Here is a 22,404-nt window from a genome sequence, read left to right on the forward strand (position 1 = left end):
ACAATTGAATGCCTTTGCATAGTCAATAAAACACAAGTAAACATCTTTCTGGTATCCTTTGCTTTGAGCCAAGATCCATCTGACTCTTCCACTTGTTATGTGGTGTCGAGTCAGACCCAACTTATAGCGACCCCTCCTTGGGTTTCTGAAGCAATATCACTATGGACGTAGATTGCCCAACCTTCCTTCCAAGGAACGGCTGCTGAGTTTGAACCGCCAGTCTTCTGTTTAACAGTAAAGCACCTTAGGCACTATGCTACCAGAGATGTCACTAAATTGCTATCAGCAGCAAGTATCAGGTTTTTTCAATGGGCCCTTGAAAAATTTATCATAGAAGCAGAGGTGGAGGCCACAGATAGCTTCAACTTCATGACCTCTTTTCACCAAATTTGGCCTTTCTTTGCTATTCATAAGTACTTAATATGATGCAAGCAGAGAATAAAACCATGCCCCTGTTTTGACACCATTTCTAAGAATCCAGCTGGAATTGATGGCAGGTTGAATATACTGAATTTTTTAAATCATAGAGTAAGTAGTGTTTATCCTTTTAGAAACACAAAAAATATTTTTAGTACAGTTTTTCTTTCCCCAACACTTACAGAATGTGTGTTCAGAGTTTGTTGTTTATCATCATGGCATCTAATACAATATCACCTCTTACCAGAGTAAACATTTTACAGAAATACGTGTGTGGCAATAGGATTCCATTGTGAAAATCACTCAATGTACTTTATATTTCACTAATCAGAAGCATAAGTCTTGGTAGAATGATGAAATGATCTGATGAGGTTCAGTTATGGTGCTAACAGAGAAACAATACTATGTGAGTAAATGTACTGCTCTACAGGCTGTAGAGCACTAAATAAGCAGTCAGCATTTGAGGTCCCTCATCCCCACAGCATGATGCTTAGATCTAGAAACCAAGGGGTTATGTGGGAATGTTTTCTCGATTATATAAATAATTCAGTTCAAACATTTGTCTGCATGTCTATGAAAGTTTAGGTTTGATGGATACTCTGGTAGTATAGTGCCTAAGGCACTTGACTGCTAACCAGAAGGCTGGCGGTTCAAACCCATCAGCCATTCCTTGGAGGAAGATGGGGCAATCTACTTCCATAGTGATACTGCCTTGGAAACCCAAGGAGGGGTCGCTATGAGTCGGGTCCCACTGGATGGCACATAACAACAACAACAGGGCCTAAGGAAATAATAATTGCACCAGGAAACATAACCATAGGACCTTTAAAATAGTAGCTAGAACTGCCACTTAGTTTCTTTTAGCTTCTCATGCCTTTAAACCATCATGAAGAGAAGTCACTCTATTGGTAAAACAACAACCACAACTAAACACTGCCATCGAGTCAATTCTGACTCATAGTAATTCTACACCTGGAGCATGGATTGCTAATATAAAATATTACAAGGATGTCTAATTTTTGAACAAGGACAAGTATTACTAGTGGATCTCTTCGTGCATGCTTATCCAACAGTCTTGGACAGTGAAAAAATACAGTAGTCCAATCAAGACAATACCCCAAAAATTTAACCCTCTGGGAACATAAAGAACTGTAAATATGACATACTTCACCAGGAAAGACTCCCTGACCAGACAAAATGCTAGATGAAGGTAAGAATGAATGGGTGGCAGAAGAACGTACCTATGAGTAAAAACTCTGATCTCATACCCAACTACATAAATTAGAACTAAAGTAGCATGTATTATGTGAAATAATTGCTCTAACTCCTATTATTTTGCTAATTTATGTTTAGAACCCTAGTATTGGCTAACAATGTGGATGGTCAACAGAAAGGGGAAGATTCTTAATGAGATGGATTGACACAGTGACTGCAATGATAGGATCAGGTGTATCAAGGATCGTGAGGATAGCATAGGATCAGGCAATGTTTCATTCTGTTGTACATAGGGTTGCTATTAATTAGAGCTGACTTAATAGCACCTGACATCAACAACTAGGGGATTATCATTGAATTAATATCACTTGTTGAAGATATAGTAGCCAATGGGAGTTTTTATGTCCCTGGAGTTGAGGATGTGAATTTTTACCTAATGAAGAACAAAAAAAGATACTGAGGACAATAAGGATGGACTTTGGTGGATAATACCTCCTTGACTTTCTAGTTGATTCCCTCTACTTTTCTTGTCCTTGTCCTGTGCTCCACATGTATGGATTACATCAGTGGGCTTCCTAACTTTTTAGCTTTTTGCTGGGTTTAGCCAATTGTAGTCCATGCCATGTGATAGTAAGGAGGGAGTAGAAAGAGGTTAGTATATTCATTCCTCCATCTTTCACTAAGGGGTTGATACATCTGGGTGTTTATCTACATGAAGTTCATAATTCCAGTTGGGCATCCTCCCCAACAGCTCCTTCTGTTCTCAGTATCCTAGAACTTCTCTCTGTCTCATCTTTCATCAGGAATAGTAATGACCTCACTGATACTCAATCATGGTACTTGCAAATATCCAATAGTTGGCACACATATTAGGAATTTTTTCCTTTATTAAATACAATTTAAATTTCCCATGTTGTGTATCAGTTTGCTATTGAGACTCTGGTTAATATGAAAGCTATGCAGCATTTTCTCAAGCTGAGTAATAAACCAATCTTATGTCTGCAAATCCAGGTCCCTTTCTATCCTACTTCACAACAACTACAATGAACTAACAATGGGATCACAGTTGTGTGAGTATCCTGGAGGGCAGTACTAGGTATATTATCATAGAAAATCAAAGAAAGGTAGACACCCCTCTTCTCATTTCAGAGGGAAAGTGAAATTCTGTGCTCTTGGGTCTGATGCCTGGGATTGCTTTATAGAGAACAGTGAGGGAGCTGTGGTGGCATAGTGCTTAAGGCACTTGACTGCTAACCAGAAGGCTGTTGGTTCAAACCCACCAGCCACTCCTCTGGAGGAAGATTGGGCAATCTACTTCCATAGTGATACTGCCTAGGAAACCCAAGGAGGGATCGCTATGAGTCAGATTTGACTCGATGGCAGTGATTTTTTTTTTTTTTGTTTGTTTCTTTTTTGTGGTTTATGGGGTAATGAAAGATGAAATAGAGGATAGATGATGAAAACAAACAGGAGCATACCAGCATATCAGGTAGTTTCTGACTCATGGCGTATTCAAGTTATGACAAACTGCACTTAGGACGGTCCTTTTTTGTGCATCTTATTGTTAGTAATATGTGTAGATGTATTAAAATATATTTATAAGTTTATATGCAAAGTTTCCAACCCCCCAAGGCAAATGAAGATTAGATTTCTAAAAATACCGATAGTAAAAGGCAATAATAATGAAACTAAAATAAATAAATAAATAAAGAGTATTCAACTAACCTCAGAACTGACTTACAATGGAGTCATAAGGATGGAACCCTATCATAAGTCAGGGACTACCTGTATTTGGTATGTGAGAACTGTATGGTATATATATGGCAGAATTATCAGAATTCAGAATTTAATATTAAAATAAATTAAGCTACTTCACAAGCTGCTTCCTTCTTCAGCTGTCAATGTGTGGGTAAAAGTTGTAAAAAAAATTAAATTATTGTGACATTTTAGTCACTAGTCTGTATCTTAGATATCACACTTAAAAAAAAATAAACAGAAAGAAACCTTCACACATTATATATATTTTAAATACAAAAATAGTCTTATCTATATATAATGATTGGTATCCTTCAGTAGAATGTGTTTCAAAACATTGTTGATATGGATATTTTTACAATATATGATGAAGAAAGTATTCAAGAAGAAACAGAGGGTTCTAAAACCAATTGCCTATATACAAATCTGAGCTGCCTATGCCTGAATTCTCAACTTGAGCCTTGATTTCCTCCTTTATAAAATGGGAATAATGATAGTACCTAACTATTACTTAGAGGATCGGTGAAAAGAGGAAGATCCTCAACAAGACTGATTGGCACAGGTGCTGAAACAAAGTGCTCAGACATCACAAGGCTGGAGTAGGACCAGACTGTATTTTGTTCTGTGATCAGTATGAGTCAGAACCAACTGCACAGCACCTAACAACAACAACTAATGCTTTGTTGTGAAAATGAAATGAATTAATTGAGATAAATTGCTTAGTAATGTGTCTAGCAATACTAACTACTCAAGTGTGTCAGCTATTATTGTCGTCATTCTTATTAATAAAGGAATTAGAAAGTTATGCTTACACTATAATAATAATGACACATGACTGAGCAAAGATACAGAAATTGAGTTGAGGAGATTATGCAAAAGAAAATCAGAGTTTTGGTAGATTGTAGGTAAATTTTGAATCTCATATATTTTAAATAACATTGTTCTTTTTTTATTTTGATAATAAATACATACTCATATACATTATTGGTACTCTTCTCTACATACCTACACACTTTTAAATTGTATAAGAAATGATATATTTTAAGAAGTTAATTGTTGATAACACTAAACTGTTACCAACCCCAACAATACATTTTCAGGCTTTCCTAAGACCCAAATATGTAAGTATCCACTTGTGTTAATCAAATGAACAAAGTGGGACCTTAAACGTGACATTTAAAAATGTGTTTAAATTGAAAGAGTGGAGAAATTCCAAAGGCCAATATTTTGGGGAAAAAATCACCTAAAGCAAAATTATTGAAAATACTGTCCTAAGTAGACGATTTTTGTGGTTTTCCCCACTTTTGTAATGCTCCATACAAACACAAATGCCATTTTTCCTCTCTTATTGAATGTCTTTATATATAAAATGGCAACACTATCAACAACTTTACCAGACACTTTTGATCTTTAAATCAAGAAAACAAATGACAGCTCTTGAAACTTTGTTACTCTGTCTTATGGTCATATTCTGTGCTCAACTTTAAAATGTTGATAAATATGTCTTATTTTAAGAATGAACGAATATATGCTTGGCTGTAAAGAAAAGTAAATGAATATAAACTACTGAGTGAATGATAAATACTTTTACATTACCTGAAAATAGATGGTCTAGAGTTAAAGAGAAAATTAAAAGATCCAGTAGTTTTTTTTTATATTATAGTTAAATAAACATATCATAGTATTGATGAAACTATTAATTTGCAGATCAAACAACTCAAAATTCTGCTCTTTAGACAATTGTGTGTTTAATTCCTCCTCCTGAAGAGGTTATAGGTGGAATGAAAAGCATCTTTATGGATGAATAGATCTAATCTTAAATCTTAGTTTAAAAATGTTGTGGCTCTGTAATTACCTAAATTCTGTGAGGTTAATAATACTTGCCATGCTGATTTGTTACACACATTTTTTAAACAATGTAAATACCTCATACAGATTATGTACCCTAAATGATAGCATTATTATAAACAATTAACAAAATAAAGAAAGTAGAAAATATTTTCTCATCTTGGTCTTCGAGTGCATGAATATATCCCATTTCAGAAGGGCACCTAACTTCAAGTCAAACAGTAATTGGAATAGAAAAGACATCCCCAATATCTTTCCCTCCAAAATTAAGTTTGTTGTTGTTGTTGTTATGTGCTGTTTAGTCATATCCGACTCATAGTGACCCCTCCTTGGGATTAGAGGGATCTTTAAATTCATTCTTCCTCCTTAAATATTTAACTATCCCTCATTTCTCTGCAAAACCACAGCAGTTCTCTGAAATATACGCCCGAGTGCTCTTTTCACATCTTTGTTCCTCAGTGTATAAATCAGTGGGTTCAGCATCGGGGTGACTACAGTGTAGAAGAGAGCTATAAACTTCCCTTGCTCATGAAAGTTGCTCTTGGCTGGCTGGAGGTACATGAAGATGATGCTCCCATAAAACAGGGATACAACTGCCATGTGAGAAGAGCAGGTGTTGAATGCCTTTCTTGGCCCTTCTGCTGACTTGATCTTCCACACAGCTTGAGCAATGTGGCCATATGAGACCAAGATGAGACCCAGAGGCAAGACAACAAAGATAAAACTGGCCAGGTACATCTCTATCTCATTCAGGCTGGTGTTCACACAAGATAGCTGCATAATGAGGGGCATCTCACAAAAGAACTGGTCAATGTGATTGTTCCCGCACAGGGGTAGCAGCATGGTTAGTGTGGAGCCCACCATGCTGGTGATCAGACCTCCAAGCCATGAGGTAAAGGACAGGCCCCTGCACAGCTGTGGATGCATAATAACAGTGTAGTGGAGTGGCCTACAGATGGCAATGTAGTGATCATAGGACGTGACTGCCAGGAGAACACACTCTGTTGCCCCTAGCCAATGGGAGATATAGAACTGGACCACACAACCTCCATAGCTTATTGTTTTCTCTGGTCCCTGGTTGACCAGGAGTTGTGGGACAATACTTGTGATGAAGCTAATGTCCAGGAAGGAGAGGTTAGTGAGGAAGAAGTACATGGGAGTGTGGAGATGAACATCCACGCATGAGACCAGAATAATGATGCTATTACCCACAAGAGACAACACATAAAAAATTGAGACAAGCATGAAAAGGACAGGTTCCAGAGAGGGTCGTGCTGAGAAACCCAAGAGTATAAAAACTTCTGGAGAACTTGCATTAGCTATTCCCATCGTCATATACAACTGGGAGTGGGACAAAAGGACTACCTGTGAGTGGGGCAGAAGATATGAGAACTGTAGTGATTATACGTTAGTAAACATGAAAATAATTATTAACCTGTTGCTATTCAAAGTGTTTGCCCAATTGCACTGTGGATTACACTACTCTTCTGAGTAAAAATTGAAGGTCAATTTTTAATATATGACAAAAGGCTTGGAAATGTTCATAGCTTGGGGGAAAATGGACATTCATTCACACAAAGTTGTTACCACTGATTTTTTTTTTTTAATTGAAATATTACTTAGATTTTTCACATCTAGAATCAATCTAAATGATTACTGGTAAGAATTTTGTTAGATAGATATTGGAGTTTTAGATATGAGCCACTGAGCAGGTGTTAACATCATGCTTCTTTCCAACACTGAGCCCAACTTACATTTCTCTTTACCTCAATCCAACAATTATCAACATTTATTTGTTTTATCTTTAGATATATCCAGATCCTAACCACTTCTCCCCCCTCAACTGATAGCACCCTGGCTCATGACAGTGTTTGTTCCTTGAATTACAGATATAATACCTTAATTTTTTTCCTGCCCCTTTGCTCATCTTCAAATTATTCTCAAAACAGAAACTAGGAAATTATATTAAGATATAATATGATCTATTTAGGAGCTCTGGTAGCTTAGTGCCTAAGGCACTTGACTGCTCACCAGAAGGCTGGCGGTTCAAACCCACCAGCCACTCCTTGGAAGGAAGGTTGGGCAATCCTACTTCCGTAGTGATACTGCCTCGGAAACCCAAGGAGGGCTCGCTATGAGTCGGGGCCAACTCGACGGCAAACAACAACAACAACAACATCACTCTTTTGGTCAACAACCCCCAACACATTGTTAAGCTGCAAGCCTAAATCTGTTGTTTCCTATTCTTGCTCTGCTTTTCTCCAAGATGTCTGCATAGCTCACACTTCGCCTCTTGCAAGTTGTTTTTCAAAAATCACTTTCTCATGGAAGACCTCTGACTTTATTATTTAATGCTAAAATAATCTTAGCTTCCTTCTCCTTCTCCTTTTTTTTTTCTCTGATAGTACTTATCACTGCGTAACACATATACTGCACTTATTTATTCTATTTTACATGGAGACATGACTTTATGTCTACTTTGCTTAGTTTTGTGTTCTTAGGGTCTAGCACAGTGTTTTATACACAGAGGTCCCTTAATCAGTACTTATTGAATGCATGCATTATGAAACAGGCCATTGGAATGCCATGTGGCCATGGTAGAGACGGGACTAATGTAATACAGAAGACTAGTTGAGGGTCATCTGGATTAATCTTCCAGTAGAGTTGTTAGGAAAGAATTATTGAAATTATCAGAAGTATGAAGAGGTGACCCAAACTCTCTTCTGGTCTGATAAAGGTGAAAAAAACAAAATATTTGATATAGCAAAGATAGGTGTGTAAATCCAGAAGCTTCTGCAAAAAAAGTGGACAATCTCAGTTGGCTTCATATGTACCTGGAAAATTCAGGAGCATTCTTTACAAAAACATTAATTTATTCTTTCTTGTATTTTTTTTGAAAAGGAATAATAATTCCATTAAAATTAAAATTAGTTTATGTTCTGGTTACCTAAGGCTGCTCTGATAAGAATATACCACAAATGGGATGGCTTTAACAAACAGGAGTTCATTCTCTTACTGTTCAGAGGCTTTATGTCTGAGTTCAAAGTGATAAGCTCTAGGGGCTGGGTGAAAGCCCCTCAGCCTTGGGGTCCAGCTCTGCCTCCTGCTCCCAGCCCACTGGAGCTAAAGGCTTTTCTTCACTCAGACAGCTGCTGGCTGCTGAGGCTGTCAAACCCAAGGTTGACAAGTGAAAAAGGCACAGTCTCGATGTTACCAAATCTCATGGCAGGCCATCAGTTCAAGTCTATTTAAGTCCCAAGGTCGGCAGAGCATGGCAGGCTACTGAACAATGACACAGCTACATGCAGTGTCCAAGCGTACCATAAGCTAGACACTATTCCCAAGCCTTCTCCTTATATACGGGAAGTAGACCACATCCCAAAGCAGCTACTCAGCTGCTTGTGGTAGATCCCACCATGGAGTTGATTGCCAATCTCATCATGGGGAATAACTACCACCAGCTGCCCAGCCACTCAATCAGACCCAGCCAAGTTGACACACAAACATAACCACCACAGTCTACTTCTTGGAAGCAAAGAAACTATAAACTCTAGTGTAAGTCCTATAAAGTTTCAAGGAATGAAACCTAACTATATCTATCAACGGAAGGTAATACAATTAAATAATCACACATGAACCTTTACAGTATTTTAGAATGCATGTAGAGTTTCATTTGCATATATAAAAATGGGGCAAAAAGCTTCTAGCATTTACCAAAATTCACAAATGGAATTTCTGCACCAGTGTGGACTTTAGTCCAACAGAATTCTGAGAAAATCATTTGATTTACATGTAGCCAACTGGGGAAGCACTGATATACTGGAAGAAAGCATCCAGGAGATATGTTCCAAACACCCTCCAAATTGCGAAGACAACTGAGGGCTGTCAGAACATGAGTAGTTTCATAATATGGATGTGGATTGAAGAAGTGAACTGTGTTAGTTATGCACTACAGACTCCTGGCAGGATCAAAATGATTGTCAGACATATAGAATCAACCACAGATGAATTGATGAGGACACAGGAAGTAAAAGGCTAAACTGACAACTATATCCTCCCTTATGAATGTCAGAGTTACTTTGCAGAAGGACAGAAACTTTGTTGAATCATATCTGGTGATCTGCAGAAAATGCATAAATGCCTTCAAGAGATAGATGGAAACCATAAGGTCACTCCTGCAGTAATGTTGTTGTGTGCCGTCAAGTCAATTCTGATTCATAGTGACCCTAATGGACAGAGTGGAGCTACCCTATAGGGTTTCATATGCTGAAATCGTTGTAGGAGCAGATCAGCAGGTCTATTATCCCCAGGGGTGCCAGTGGGTTCAAATTGCTAACTTTTCACACAGCAGCCAAATTCTAAACCATTGTTCCACCAGGGCTCCTTTATGAAGTAAATAGACCATTAAAATATTTGAAGAAAAAGTAACTTTTGTGATGAGCTGCTCTGACTTCTTTTCTAGAAATGCACCAGAATCACTTACACAAGATCTCCAGATTCTCTGAACAAAGGCAATATTTCCAGTAATGGAAACTGTTCACTCATCCACAGAGTTTCACCAAAAGTGTTGCAATTATAACTCAATCTTCAAATTGTGATGCCGTCCCAAGTACTGTGCCATGAAGGACAAAGAAAGATGGCATAGTGAGAGCTATAGAAATCTGGGGTCATATATGCTACCTTTTTTGGATGTATACAACTTGTTAAAATATCAAATACCATAAGAATATCAAATCAGATCATTTAAATGAATCAGCACTAATCAATTGCATATGGAATTATCACACATTCTGTGACCCGCTGTTTATCGTCCATGCTGTAGAGAAGCAAACACACATAAGAATGTGACTTACTAGTGCTGAGCTAGAAGCATCATCTCATTTTAAGCAAAGCAGACAAGGTGCAACTTGTAGTATAATGGGCAATATTTTACTGCAATCAATGATGACATTGATGAATTCACTACATGTAAAATTTAAAAGTAAGAGAACAGGGCATTTTGAAACCCTCAAAATATCAGAAATCTTCAACTCAGTAGTGGTAGAAGTACTATAGTTCAAATGCATGGCTGCAGAACACATTACAAAATCTTTAAAACATAATGGAGTTGAATTACAAAAACCAGCAACTTTTTTTCCCCCAAAAAAGAAACTTGTGGCAAAAAGAGTGAAAATGGCTAACTCATGTCTTTACAGAATGAGAAAATATTTGCTGACCCCCAAAGCACAAAACTCTTATAATCATAAGACAATCCTTTTATCCCCTGAGCTTTGAGGAAGGAGACAGCTATATATTAGGTGAGTGAAACTGGAGAGAAAAGAATCTTTTGGGATTTTTTTCCCTATTGAATAATTACACATAATTATTAAGTCACACACAATATTTTGAATAATGTAGATACACTTGTATAAGGTATATAACTATATAACCACAGTTTTAGATTTTATACTTCCAAATGCTTACAGAACATGAGTCAGGTATCTCATTACAATAATTTATAGTGTAGTGAGGAAGAGCATCAAAGATCTTTGCTCATATACTGATTTTGGTCTATACAGCTATAGACTTATTTTTTTAATTTAAGTACTTAATTTTGGTATACACCATAGTGTTGAGCTAATATTTTTCTCATTATAATTAGCTTTTTTAAATGTGGTAAAATGCATACAACAGAAAAATTAGGAATTGTAATTATTTTAAAGTATACAAATTGTGGCATTAAATACACTCACAATATCGTGCAACTATCACCACTATCAAGGAGCATTGGTGGCATAGTGACTAAGGCATCTGACTGCTAATCAGAAGATTGGTGGTTCAAACCTACCAGCCACTCTGTGGAAGCAAGACTGGGCAATCTACTTCTGTAAAGATTTACCACCTTGCAAACCCAATAGGGGTTTCTATAAGTTGGAAACGACTCGATGGCATTGGGATTGGTTTTGATTTATCACCACCAGATGTTTTTCATCACTCTAATAGGAAACTTCATATCTCTTAAGCAGTTACAACCCATTTCCTCATCCCTTTCAGACCCTGGAAACCTCTAATCTGCTTTCTGTCTTACAAATTTTCCTGTTCTGGATATTTCATAGAATCGTACAATAGTTATATTTTTGTGTTTGATTTATTTAACTTAATATCATTTTCTTCGCAGTTCTTCTATGTGGTGTCAGATATCAGTTCTTCATTTCTTTTGTATTACTGAACAACACTATATTGTTTATACAGTGAAAACTGTGAGATCCACAACTCAATGGGATGACCTTTTTTTCTCTATCAATTTTCTATCACTCATTGTAGTGGAAAATATTTGAGTTTTCCTTCACTAACTGATTTTGGCCTTAGGTCCCAGCTTTCACAAGTTTTACTGTGATACATTTGTTTCCCATTTATCTGTTGATGGACACTTGAGTGATTTCTACCATTCATCTATTGTGAACAGTACTATGATGAAAATTGGGGTACAAGTATCTGTCTGAGACCCCCTCTTTCAAGTGCCTTGTATCTATACCTAAGAGTGAAATTGCTGGGTCACATGGTAATTCTATGTTCAACTTTTTGGGATCACCACACTGTTTTCTGTAGATCTGTACTACTTTATATTTCCACCAATAATTGACAAGTGTTCCAATTTTTCCACATTTTTGCCATGACTAATCAGTGTGAAGTGGCATTTAATTGTGGATTTTATTTGTATTTCCCTAATGACTAATACAATTGAGAATGTTTCCATGTCCTTATTGGCCGTTTGTATATATTCTTTAGAGAAATGTCTATTTGCATCTTTTGCTCATTTTTAATTGTATTGTTAGCAATTTGTGTTGTTGAGTTTTCAGATTTTCTCATATATTCTGAATATTAAACATTTTTCTGATATGTGCTTTCCAAATTTTTATATATATATATATATATATATATATATATATAGTTATATTTTATAGATTATCTTTTAACTTTCTTTATAATGTCCCTTGAAGCACAAAAGTTTCTAATTTTGAATTCCAGTTTATCTAATTTTTCCTCTTGTTGCTCATATTTTCATGCCATATCTCAAAATCCATTGCTTAAAAGAAGATCTTGATGTTTTAGTCTTATGTTCTGTTCTAAGTGTTTTATGGTTTTAACTTAAATATTTAGGCTATTGATCCACTTTGTGTTAATTTTTGTATATATTGAAAGGGAAGGTTCCAGATTTATTTTGTTGCATATTGAAATCCAATTATGCCAGCACCCTTTGTTGAGGACATTAGTTTTTTCTTTGAATGGGCTCAGCACCCCAATTCAAAATGTATTGATTTATTTCTGAATTTTAAATTTTATTATGTTGAATATACATCTATCCTTGCACAAGTGCTACATTGTTTCTTATTATTCTAGTTTTGTAGTTATTATTCTGTATTTTGAAATATAGAAGTGTGGATCCTCCTACTTGTTTTTTTCCTTCAAGATTGTTTTGGCTATAGAGGACGCCTTGCAATTTGATGCAAATTTGAGGATCACTTTTTCTATTTCTCCAAAATAGGCTATCGAAATTTCATTAGGAATTGTGTTTTCTCTGTGTATCTCTTTGGGTGGAATAGTTGTTTTAACAATATTGTTTTCCAATCCATGAATACAAGATGGCTTTCCGTTTATTTAGATTTTCTTTAATTTCTTTCAGCACTGTTTTATAGTTTTCAGTGTAAACATCATTCACTTCCTTGGATAGATTTACTTCTAATCCTTTTATTCTTTAGATGTTGTAAATGAAATTATTTTCTTTTTTTAGAATGCTCATTGCTTATGTACAGAGACCCAATTTATTTTTCTGTGTTGACATTGTACTCTGCCATCTTGCTGATTTTTTTTTTTTTTTTAATTAGCTCTAGTAGCTTCCTTGCATATTCTTTGGAGTTTTTATATAAGATCATGTCATCTGCTAAGAGGGAATGTTTTACTTCTTCTCTCCCGATGTGGATACCTTTTATTTCTTTTTCTTGCCTGCTGATCTACCTAGAACTTCCAGTGCAATATTGAATAACAGTGGTAAGAGAAGACATCCCTATCTTGTTTCTGATCATAATAACAAAGCTCTCAGTCTTTCTCCAGTGAGTATTATGCTAGCTGTTTTTATTTGTTGTTCTTGTTTGTTTTTTTAGAAATATTCTTTATTGTGTTGAGGAACTTTCCTTTGATTATTTATTTATTTATTTTTAATCATGAAAGTGTATTGGTTGTTGTCAAATGTTTTCCTATATTGATTGAAATAATCATGTGGTTCTTGTCCTTCATTGGGTTAATATGATGTATTATGCTGATGTCATGTCAAACCACTCTTGCATCAGAGATAAATCCTACTTCATCCTGGTGTATTATTCTTTTAATAAGGTGTTGGACTTGGTTTGTTAGTATTCTTCTGAGTACTTTTACATCTTTGTTTATAAGGAATATTGGTTTTGAGTTCTTCTTTCTTGTGGTGTCGTTATCTAGCTTTGGTATAAGGGTACCATGAGACATGAGTTAAGAAGTGTTCTCTCTTCTGGTTCTCTCTCTTTTTTTTTTTCAACATTTAAGGATTGGAATAATTTCTTCTGTAATGTTTAGTAGAATTCCTCAGTGAAATCATCTTGCTCAGTACTTTTCTTTGTTGGAAGATTTTCTAATACTACTTCAACCTCTTCATTCTATGGGTTTGTTGAGACATTGTACTTTTATTAGTCAGTGTAAGTAATGTCTGTGCTTCTAGAGATTTTTCCATTTTATCTATGTTATCTTATTTGTTAGTGTACAATTTTTCATAGTATTCTTTTGTGGTCATTTTTATTTAAGGTCAGTTTTAATGTCTTCACTTAGATTTTTGAGTTTAGATGTTTGCATCTTTTCTCTATTTCTCTTTCCTTGGAAAATCTAGCTAAAGTTTTGTCTTTTGACAAAACAAGTGTAATTGATCTTTTTTAAAAAGCAATTCTGGTTTTGTTGATTATTGTTTTTCTGTCTTCTGTCTCATGTACCTAGGCTGTGATCATGGTGATTATTTTTCTTTTGGTGGCTTTGGGCTTAGTTTCCTCTTCTTTTTTCTGTTCTTCAAGTTGGACAGTTAGGCTATGAATATTAGATCTTTATTTACTTATTTTTAATGTATGCTTTAACTGGTATAAATTTCCCTTTAGAAATTTTTTTGTTGTATCCTATAAATTTCATTATGTTATCATTTAACTTTCATTAAATTCTACAGTTTCTGATTTTTTTCTCGACCCTTTGGTTGTTTAATAGTGTGCTGTTTAATTTCCACATATTCATATATTTTTCAATTTAACTTCTCTCATTGTTAGTTAATTTCCTAGTGGAAGAAAATGTTTTGTATGATTTCAGTCTTTTAAAATTTATTGAGACTTGTTTTGAGATCAATCCTGGAGAATGATCCATGCATGTGAAATAAGAATCCATATTCTGCTGTTGTTGGGTGGAGTGTTTTACCTTTTCCTGTTTTTTTTTTTTTTTCTTTTAAGGATAATTGAAGTCATACAAAATTTGTGCTTTTGTGATTGATATTTCATTCAGCATAATGTCTTCAAGCTCTATTCACATTGTAGCATGTATCAAGTCTTCATTTATCCTATTGGCTGAGTAATATGACATTATATGTATGTATGTACCACATTTTGTTTATCCATTCTTCTGTTGATGAGCAGTTAGGTAGTGGTAATGAACTTGCTTAGCTTTACTTTATCTGAGAAAGTTTTGCTTTTACCCTCACTCATGAATGAGAGGTTTGACAGATATAGAATTCTTTGTTGATAATTCTTTTCTTGAAGTACTTTAAAGACGTCATTCCAACGAGTTCTGGCCTCCAAAGATTCTGAGGACAAATTGGCACTTAATCTTATTGAGGATACTTTGTGTAAGACTATTTGCTTCTCTCTTGCTGCTTTCAAGAATTTCTCTTTCTCTTCAGTTTTTGAGAACTTGATTATAATGTGTCTTGTTTTGGTCTTTTGAGGTTTAACACACATGGAGTTTGTTTACTTGTGGATTCTTGTACTTTTTCAGAATCAGAAAATTTTCCATAAATTTTAGAGATTAGTCCCTTGTCTGATATGTCATTGCCATTTTTCCCCCAGTTTGTAGATTCTCTATTAGTGAAGGGTTTTTTTTTTTTTTTTAATACACATAAATTTTTAATTTCTAGGAGTACTTCTGCTGTTACTGTGTTTTTAGTTGTGCTTGATAGTATATGTATACTACATATTGTTGTTGTTGTTGTTGTTGTTATGTGCCGTCGAGTCAAACCCGACTCATAGCGACCCCTCCTTGGGTTTCCGAGGCAGTATCACTACGGAAGTAGGATTGCCCAACCTTCCTTCCGAGGAGTGGCTGGTGGGTTTGAACCGCCAGCCGTCTGGTTAGCAGGCAAGTGTCTTAGCCACTATGCTACCAGAGCTCCCATACTACATATTAGGGTCCCTAAATTTGTGGCATGGTGTCTAAGGTATTTGACTGCTAACCAGAAGGTTGGTGGTTGAAACCCACCAGGCACTCTGTAAAAGGAAGACTGGAGAATATACTTCCATAAAGATTTACTGCCTTGGAAACCCAAAGGGGGGCTGCTATGAGTCTGAATTGACTCCATGCCAGTGAGTTTGGTTTTGTTTTTAAGTTTGTCATTATCTTTTCTTTTATGATTTTTATACTTTAGGTTTTACTTTTAGCTTTTTGATCCATCTTTAGTTTTTGTATATGTGAGATATTTGGATCTTATTTTATTTTTCTGCAAATGAACATCCAGTTTTGCCAGCATCATTTGTTAAAGAGACTATCTCTTCCTGGCGTAATGAGTTTCAGCCATTTGTCAAAGATCAGCTGTCCATTAATGGATTGGTTTACTTCTGCATTCTCAGTTCTGTTCTATTGGTCTATGAGTCTGTCATCGTACCGGTGCCAGGTTGTTTTGATTACTATGGGAGTGTTGTAGTTTTTGACAAGAAGTGTGAGGCTCCTACTTTGTTTTTCTTTAGTAGCAGTTAACAGCTTATGAAGTATATTTGTTGAACATAGTGTGGATGATGCTGCACTAAAAAAGCATTTTGTACCACAAAGGAAGGCAGTAAAAAACAAACAGATAAACAGTATACTGAGATATTAGCTCATCACTTATATAATGGGCAAAGTTGGGAAAATTCACATATTACATATTTAGTATTCCAGAAAACTGGTCATGAAAGTGGAACACCGAAAATAAGAAAAAAATTAATGAAAAAATACAAATACTGAGAACCATGAAAAGGTGTTTTATTTCACTAAAGTAAACGCAAAATAAAATAATACTGTGATGAGATCTACAATCAAATATTAAATGATTGACAGGATCTAACATTGGTAAAATTGTGAAAATATGTGACCCTGTATACCTTACTGGCAAGAATATGAATTTATGGATAGTTTCTAAAGGGAGATTAGAAGATGTGCATAAAATATAAACATGTGAACATCAACTCATTCATTGTTCTAAAATTTGTCTTCTGGAATTAGCTATCAAATTTGTAAGGATTTCAATACAAGTGGATTCAATTTAACTTTATAATATTGAAAATGGGAACATGTCCATAGTGATGTTTTGTTTATATACTTTTACAGTATATACTAATGCTAAAATATTTCAAAGGTGTATTAAATTAACCCATTTTGTAGAAAGTCTTGAAGCTATTATTCTGAGTTAATGTGACAATTTTTCTGTTTTTCTGTTGGCAGGAGCAGTTTGCAATGTTGAGTGTGATTATGGTGTTTAATATTCATATTTCCTTTTTTTTTTTTTTTGCTGTAAACCTTCACTTAGTGTTCTATTCCACTCTGAAAAGAAACTGATATGTGCTGAGCTTAGTGAAATTGCCTTAGTCTTGGTGACCCCCAAAACAGAGGCTTGTTCAAATGAAGGTGGTTTACTTGGAAAACAATTCCAAAGAACAGGAGATCAGTATATGAGAATTTCAAGGGTGTTTTGGTTATGAATCTGATAGCTGTACACGTGGACTTCGCCAGATGGAACATACAGGAATCAGATTGACTACATCTGTGGCATGAGGCAATGGAGAAGCTCAATGTCTTCAGCCAAAACCAGACCATGAGCAGATTGTGGAACAGACCATCAACTGCTCATATGAAAGTTCAATTTGAAGTTAAAAACAATTAAAACAAGTCCACAAGAGCCAAAATATGATCTAGAATATATCTTTCCTGAATGTAGAGACCATCTAAAGAATAGATTTGATGCAATGAACACCAATAGCCAAAAACTAGAAGACTTGTGAGATAACATCAGAAGCATCATCCATGAAGAAAGCAAGAGGTTACTAAAAAGACAAGAAAAGAAGAGAAGACCAAAATAGATGACAGAAGAGACTCTGAAACTTACCGTTGAGCAGAGAGTAGCTAAAGCAAATGGAAGAAATGACAACATAAAAGAATTGAATGAAAGATTTCAAAGAGCAGCTCAAGAAGACAAAGCCAATTATCATACTGAAATATGCAAAGACCTGGAATTAGAAAACCAAAAGAGAAGAACACACTTGGTATTTCTCAAACTGAAAGAACTGAGGAAAAAAAATTAAGCCTCCAGTAGAAATACTGAAAGATTCTAAGAGCAAAATATTGAATGATGCAGGGAACATCAAAAGAAGATGGAAGGAATACACAGAGTAACTGTACCAAAAAAGAAATGGTTGATCTTCATCCATTTCAGGAGGATGGCATATGATCTAGAACCAATGGTACTGAAGGAGGAAGTCAAAGCTGCAATGAAGTAATTGGCAAAGAACAAGACTCCAGGAATTGACAGAATACCCATTGAGATATTTCAACAAATGGATGCTGCACTGAAGGCACTCACTCGGTTATTCCAAGAGATTTGGAAGACAGCTACCTGGCCAACCGACTGGAAGAGATCCATATTTGTGCCCATTCCAAAGAAAGGTGATCCCACAGAATGTGGAAATTATAGAAAAATATCATTAATATAGCACGCAAGTAAGATCTTACTGAAGATAATTCAAAAACGTTTGCAGCAGTATATTGACAGAGAACTTCCAAAGGTGCAAGCTGAATTCAGAAGAGGATGTGGAACAAGGGATATCATAATTGCTGTCAGATGGATCTTGGCTCAAGGCAAAGAATACCAGAAAGCTGTTTACATGTGTTTTATTGACTATGCAAATGCATTTTAATTGTGTGGATCATGACAAATTATGGATAACATTGAGAAGAATGGGAATTCTCAAACACTTGATTGTACTTATGATGAACCTGTACATTGACCAGGAGGCTGTCATTTCAATGGAACAAAGGGACACTACATGCTTTAAAATCAAGAAAGGAGTGTGTCAGGGTTGTATCCTTTCCCCATACTTATTCAATCTATATGCTGAGCAAATAATCTGAGAAGGCTGGACTATATGAAGAGAAATATAGCATCAGTATTGGAGGAAGAATCATTAACAACCTGAGATATGCTGATGAGACAACTTTGCTTGCTGAAAGTGAGGATGACTTGAGGCACTTACTGATGAAGATTGAAGAACACAGTCTGCAGTATGGATTACATCTCAATATAAAGAAGACAAAAATCCTCACAACTGGACCAATAAGCAGTATCATGTCAAATGGAGAAAAGATTGAGGTTGTCAAAGAATTCATGTTGCTTGGTTCTATAATCAAGGCCAATGGAAGTAGCAGTCAGGACATTAGATGATGTGTAGCACTGGGCAGGTCAGCTATGCAGGAACTCTTTCAAGTGCTGAGGAGCAAGGATGTCTCCTTGAGGACTAAGATGTGCCTGACACAGGCTGTAAGATTTCCAATCGCTTCATATGCATGTGAAATCTGGACAATGAATAAAGAAGACCAAAGAAAAGTTGATGCTTTTGAGTTGTGGTGCTGGTGAAGAATGCTGAAAGTGCCATGGACTGCTAAAAGAGCTAACAGATCTGTCCTGGAGGAAGTGCAGCCGAGATGCTCCTTTGAAGTGAGAATGGCCAGACTTCATCTCACCTACTTTGGTCATGTTGTCAGAGGGGACCATTCTCTGAAGAAGGATGTCATGCTTGATAAGGTGGAGGGTCGACAAAAGAGGTGAAGGCCTTCGAGGAGATGGATTGACATGGTGGCTGCAACAATGGTCTCAAGTGTAGCAAGGATCATGGAGCTGGTGTGGGATCAGGCAGTGTTTCATTCTGCTGTGCATGGGGTTGCTATGAGTCTGAAACGACTCGACGGCACCTAACAACAACTGGTAGCATAGTGGCTAAGGCACTTGACTGCCAACCAGAAGGCTGGCAATTCAAACCCACCAGCCATTCCTCAGAAGGACGTTTGGACAATCTACTTCCATAGTGATACTGCCTTGGAAACCCAAGGGGAGGTTGCTATGTGTCAAGTGCTACTCGATGGCACGTAGCAACAACAACACGGGTGAGTGGAGCTCCATCATCTGGGGTGTTAGGGCTGTATGAATTGTCTCTTTTGTCTTCTCCTGAGAGATGGAGGAAAAGTGTGTCTCTATTGGCTCTTCTTTTCCTATGGTCAGTGTGACCTTGGTACTACTTCACTCCCTGAGTATGGTGGAAGACAGTATGGTAACCATGGTGAACAGCATCTGAAGAGACCCAGATATGTACTGGGAGGAGTACTGGTGATGCATATTCTGGTGATTTCTGTTAGAAGACTCTGAAGCTTGTGTGTGCCTGCTTGCTTCAAGAAGTATAGGAGTAATGGTAGAGCCTAGAAGATTCTGAGGTGCAATAAAGAGGCTCCATATGAAAAGGTCAGTCTCAAAATGACACGTGAGTATTTTTTCTCTTTCACTCCAACTTTAGGCTAATACCTAAGTAGAAAAAACAGTCATTCTTTTTAAGAAGACTTTGCTGTTTCAAGATGTAGCCAGAGTTGATGGCTCTGTTGAAGTGTTCCCAAGATTTCTTCTAGTAATTGGGCCAGACATTGTGTCTAATCACTAATGCTCCTATTAGTACCTCATGGACACCATTCTGAGGCACAGACAACACTTCAATACTATGGAAGAAGAATATGTACCTTCTTGGATTCTAGGGAGAATGTCTTCATTTCTGTTAAGCATTTAGGTAGCAGTCATATTGGCAAGTAATCAGAGTCAGACTAGGGATTTAAGGTGGCTGGAAGAAGGTTCAAGTAACTGTGGTCATTTTCCCCTGTGTCAGGCAGAGTATTAGAGATACATAGAACAGAATCCAGTACTTCCTTCATGCTTTTGGGTGGACCTTATTGTTCTTCTAGCCCTAAATGAATTGGCATCAGCCTACTCTGCTTATTTGAGTTGATAAATGGCCTTGACGTAAGGGGGATTTTGCATGCTTGGGAAAATGTAAGCCTAGAGGTTTCTGCTGCCTAGTCCTTGCTATTCCTTGTTAAAGCTCTAAAATTCTGACTTAACTAATGAGTTTTAATGAAGCCATGAGTAGGCAAAGGAAAATTACAATCCTTGCAAATTCTGGAGGAGATTTTTAAAATCTACCTTCCTTGGAGTCAGGGAAATATTTTAGTATTCAGATTGAATTTTTCTTCACATCTTGAACATTTTCATCTAATTATTTAAAATTATTAATCCCCTTCCTGTTTAGGTAATGGTAAAAAAGTCATTTAACTATATTACCTTCTTTCCTGATTGATATTCTAGTGCTGTCCTATGTCCCAGCTTCACATGGTACCTACTCTTCTATCTTTTTTGTTTTCTTTCCTCCTATTCATAGGATACCATAGGGTGTGTGTTGTTTAGCTAGTTACTAAAGGAGACAAAGCATTGGTCAGGTTACAGATGAATCTGCATGAATTATCAGCAGCAGAAAGAAGAGAAGATATTACATTAAAGGCCCCTCTGGGGGGGTGATCCTGAAAAAATAGTGGAGAAGGAAAACCTTTTCAATTAGAGGAGTACATGTAGTGCATCTCACTGTCACTCTCTTGTGGAAAAATATATGCATTGAAATTAGGATATATAGAGATTCATGGACTTTGGCTAAAAATTTTTGTGTGTGCATGTGTGTGTTTGTTTTTCTTTTCCTTTTGTTTGTTTTGTTTCTTCTTTGCTTGTTCAGAGATTTTGGAAGAACAAGATTGGAAAATTAATGAGGAAAGTCTGGAGAATAGGGATGTAGATGGACAATCTTGTAACAGTTAAGCATCATGAAGATATTTGTACTCTATATAAATGGTCACTAGAGGGCATTCAATGCAGAGATGGGGCTCAGTGGTAAAGTAGACAAGATAACTCTTCCAGTTGATGTCAATTACTATCTTTAGCAACAGGCACCAGGCTTATTTAATGGGCCCTTGGACAAGTGACCATAGAAGCAGGGACGGAGGTTTTGGATGAGTTCAATATTACGAACTCCTCACCAAGTTGATTCACTGTATTTAATAAGATGCTATCAGAGAACAAAAATATGTATTTGATTTATCACTATTACCAAAGATTCAGCTGGCTAACTGGTGACAAGTTGATTGCATTGGACACTTGAGATCATAGGGCAAACAATGCTTGTTTTTAGGAATAGGAAAAATATTCTGGAAAAAGTTTTGTTTTTTCCTGCCCAAGAACTTACAGCATGGATACTCACAATACTCTATCCATCATCATGGCAGTCTATACAATATCACCTCTGACCAGGAAATACATTTCAGCATAATGGTACAACAATAAGATCTTACGCATGGAATTCACTAATCTTATTTCATACTTCAGCATTCAGAAACAGCAGCCTTGGTAGAATGATGGAATGACATGTTGTAGGTTCAGTAATTGTGACATTTAAAAAACAATACTGTGTGAATAAATGCTACTCTTCTACAGGTGATAGTGTATGTTGTAAACCAGCAATCAGTGAACAGTACATTTTCCTATAAATTAATGTTTAGGTCCAGTAACCAAAAGGCTAGAAAGAGTGTCTTTTCTCAGTATTATACCAAGAAATTCAGTTCAAGAAATTTCTTCATGTCTCTGAATGTTTAGACATAGTGTGAAGATACTAGTATCCAAGGAAAAATGCTTCCACCTGGAAATATACTCATACTCTCAACTCTCATTGCCATCCAGTCAGATCTGACTCATAGCCACCCCTCCTTGGGTTTCTGAGGCAGCATCACCATGGAAGTAGATTGCCCAAT

General features: G+C 36.3%; 2 protein-coding genes across 2 annotated transcripts in view; both read right to left on the reverse strand.

Moving 5' to 3' along the window:
* Positions 1-5,620: 5,620 nt before the first annotated feature.
* Positions 5,621-6,564, reverse strand: LOC103209049 (olfactory receptor 2C3-like). The gene is given in 2 exon segments (XM_007954815.1): positions 5,621-5,667; positions 5,670-6,564. Coding segments are annotated over 2 exon segments (942 nt in total).
* A 14,149-nt stretch (positions 6,565-20,713) lies between these two features.
* Positions 20,714-22,404, reverse strand: part of LOC103209050 (olfactory receptor 2C3-like) — a 3,034-nt gene continuing 1,343 nt past the window's right edge. The window contains exon 2 of the mRNA XM_007954817.2: positions 20,714-20,759. Coding sequence (XP_007953008.2) covers positions 20,714-20,759 — 46 coding nt within the window. The remainder of the gene's footprint in view (positions 20,760-22,404) is intronic.

The sequence above is a fragment of the Orycteropus afer genome, unplaced genomic scaffold (genome assembly GCF_000298275.1).
Source record: "Orycteropus afer afer isolate SDZICR_OR568_19922 unplaced genomic scaffold, OryAfe1.0 scaffold00474, whole genome shotgun sequence".
Taxonomy (NCBI): domain Eukaryota; kingdom Metazoa; phylum Chordata; class Mammalia; order Tubulidentata; family Orycteropodidae; genus Orycteropus; species Orycteropus afer.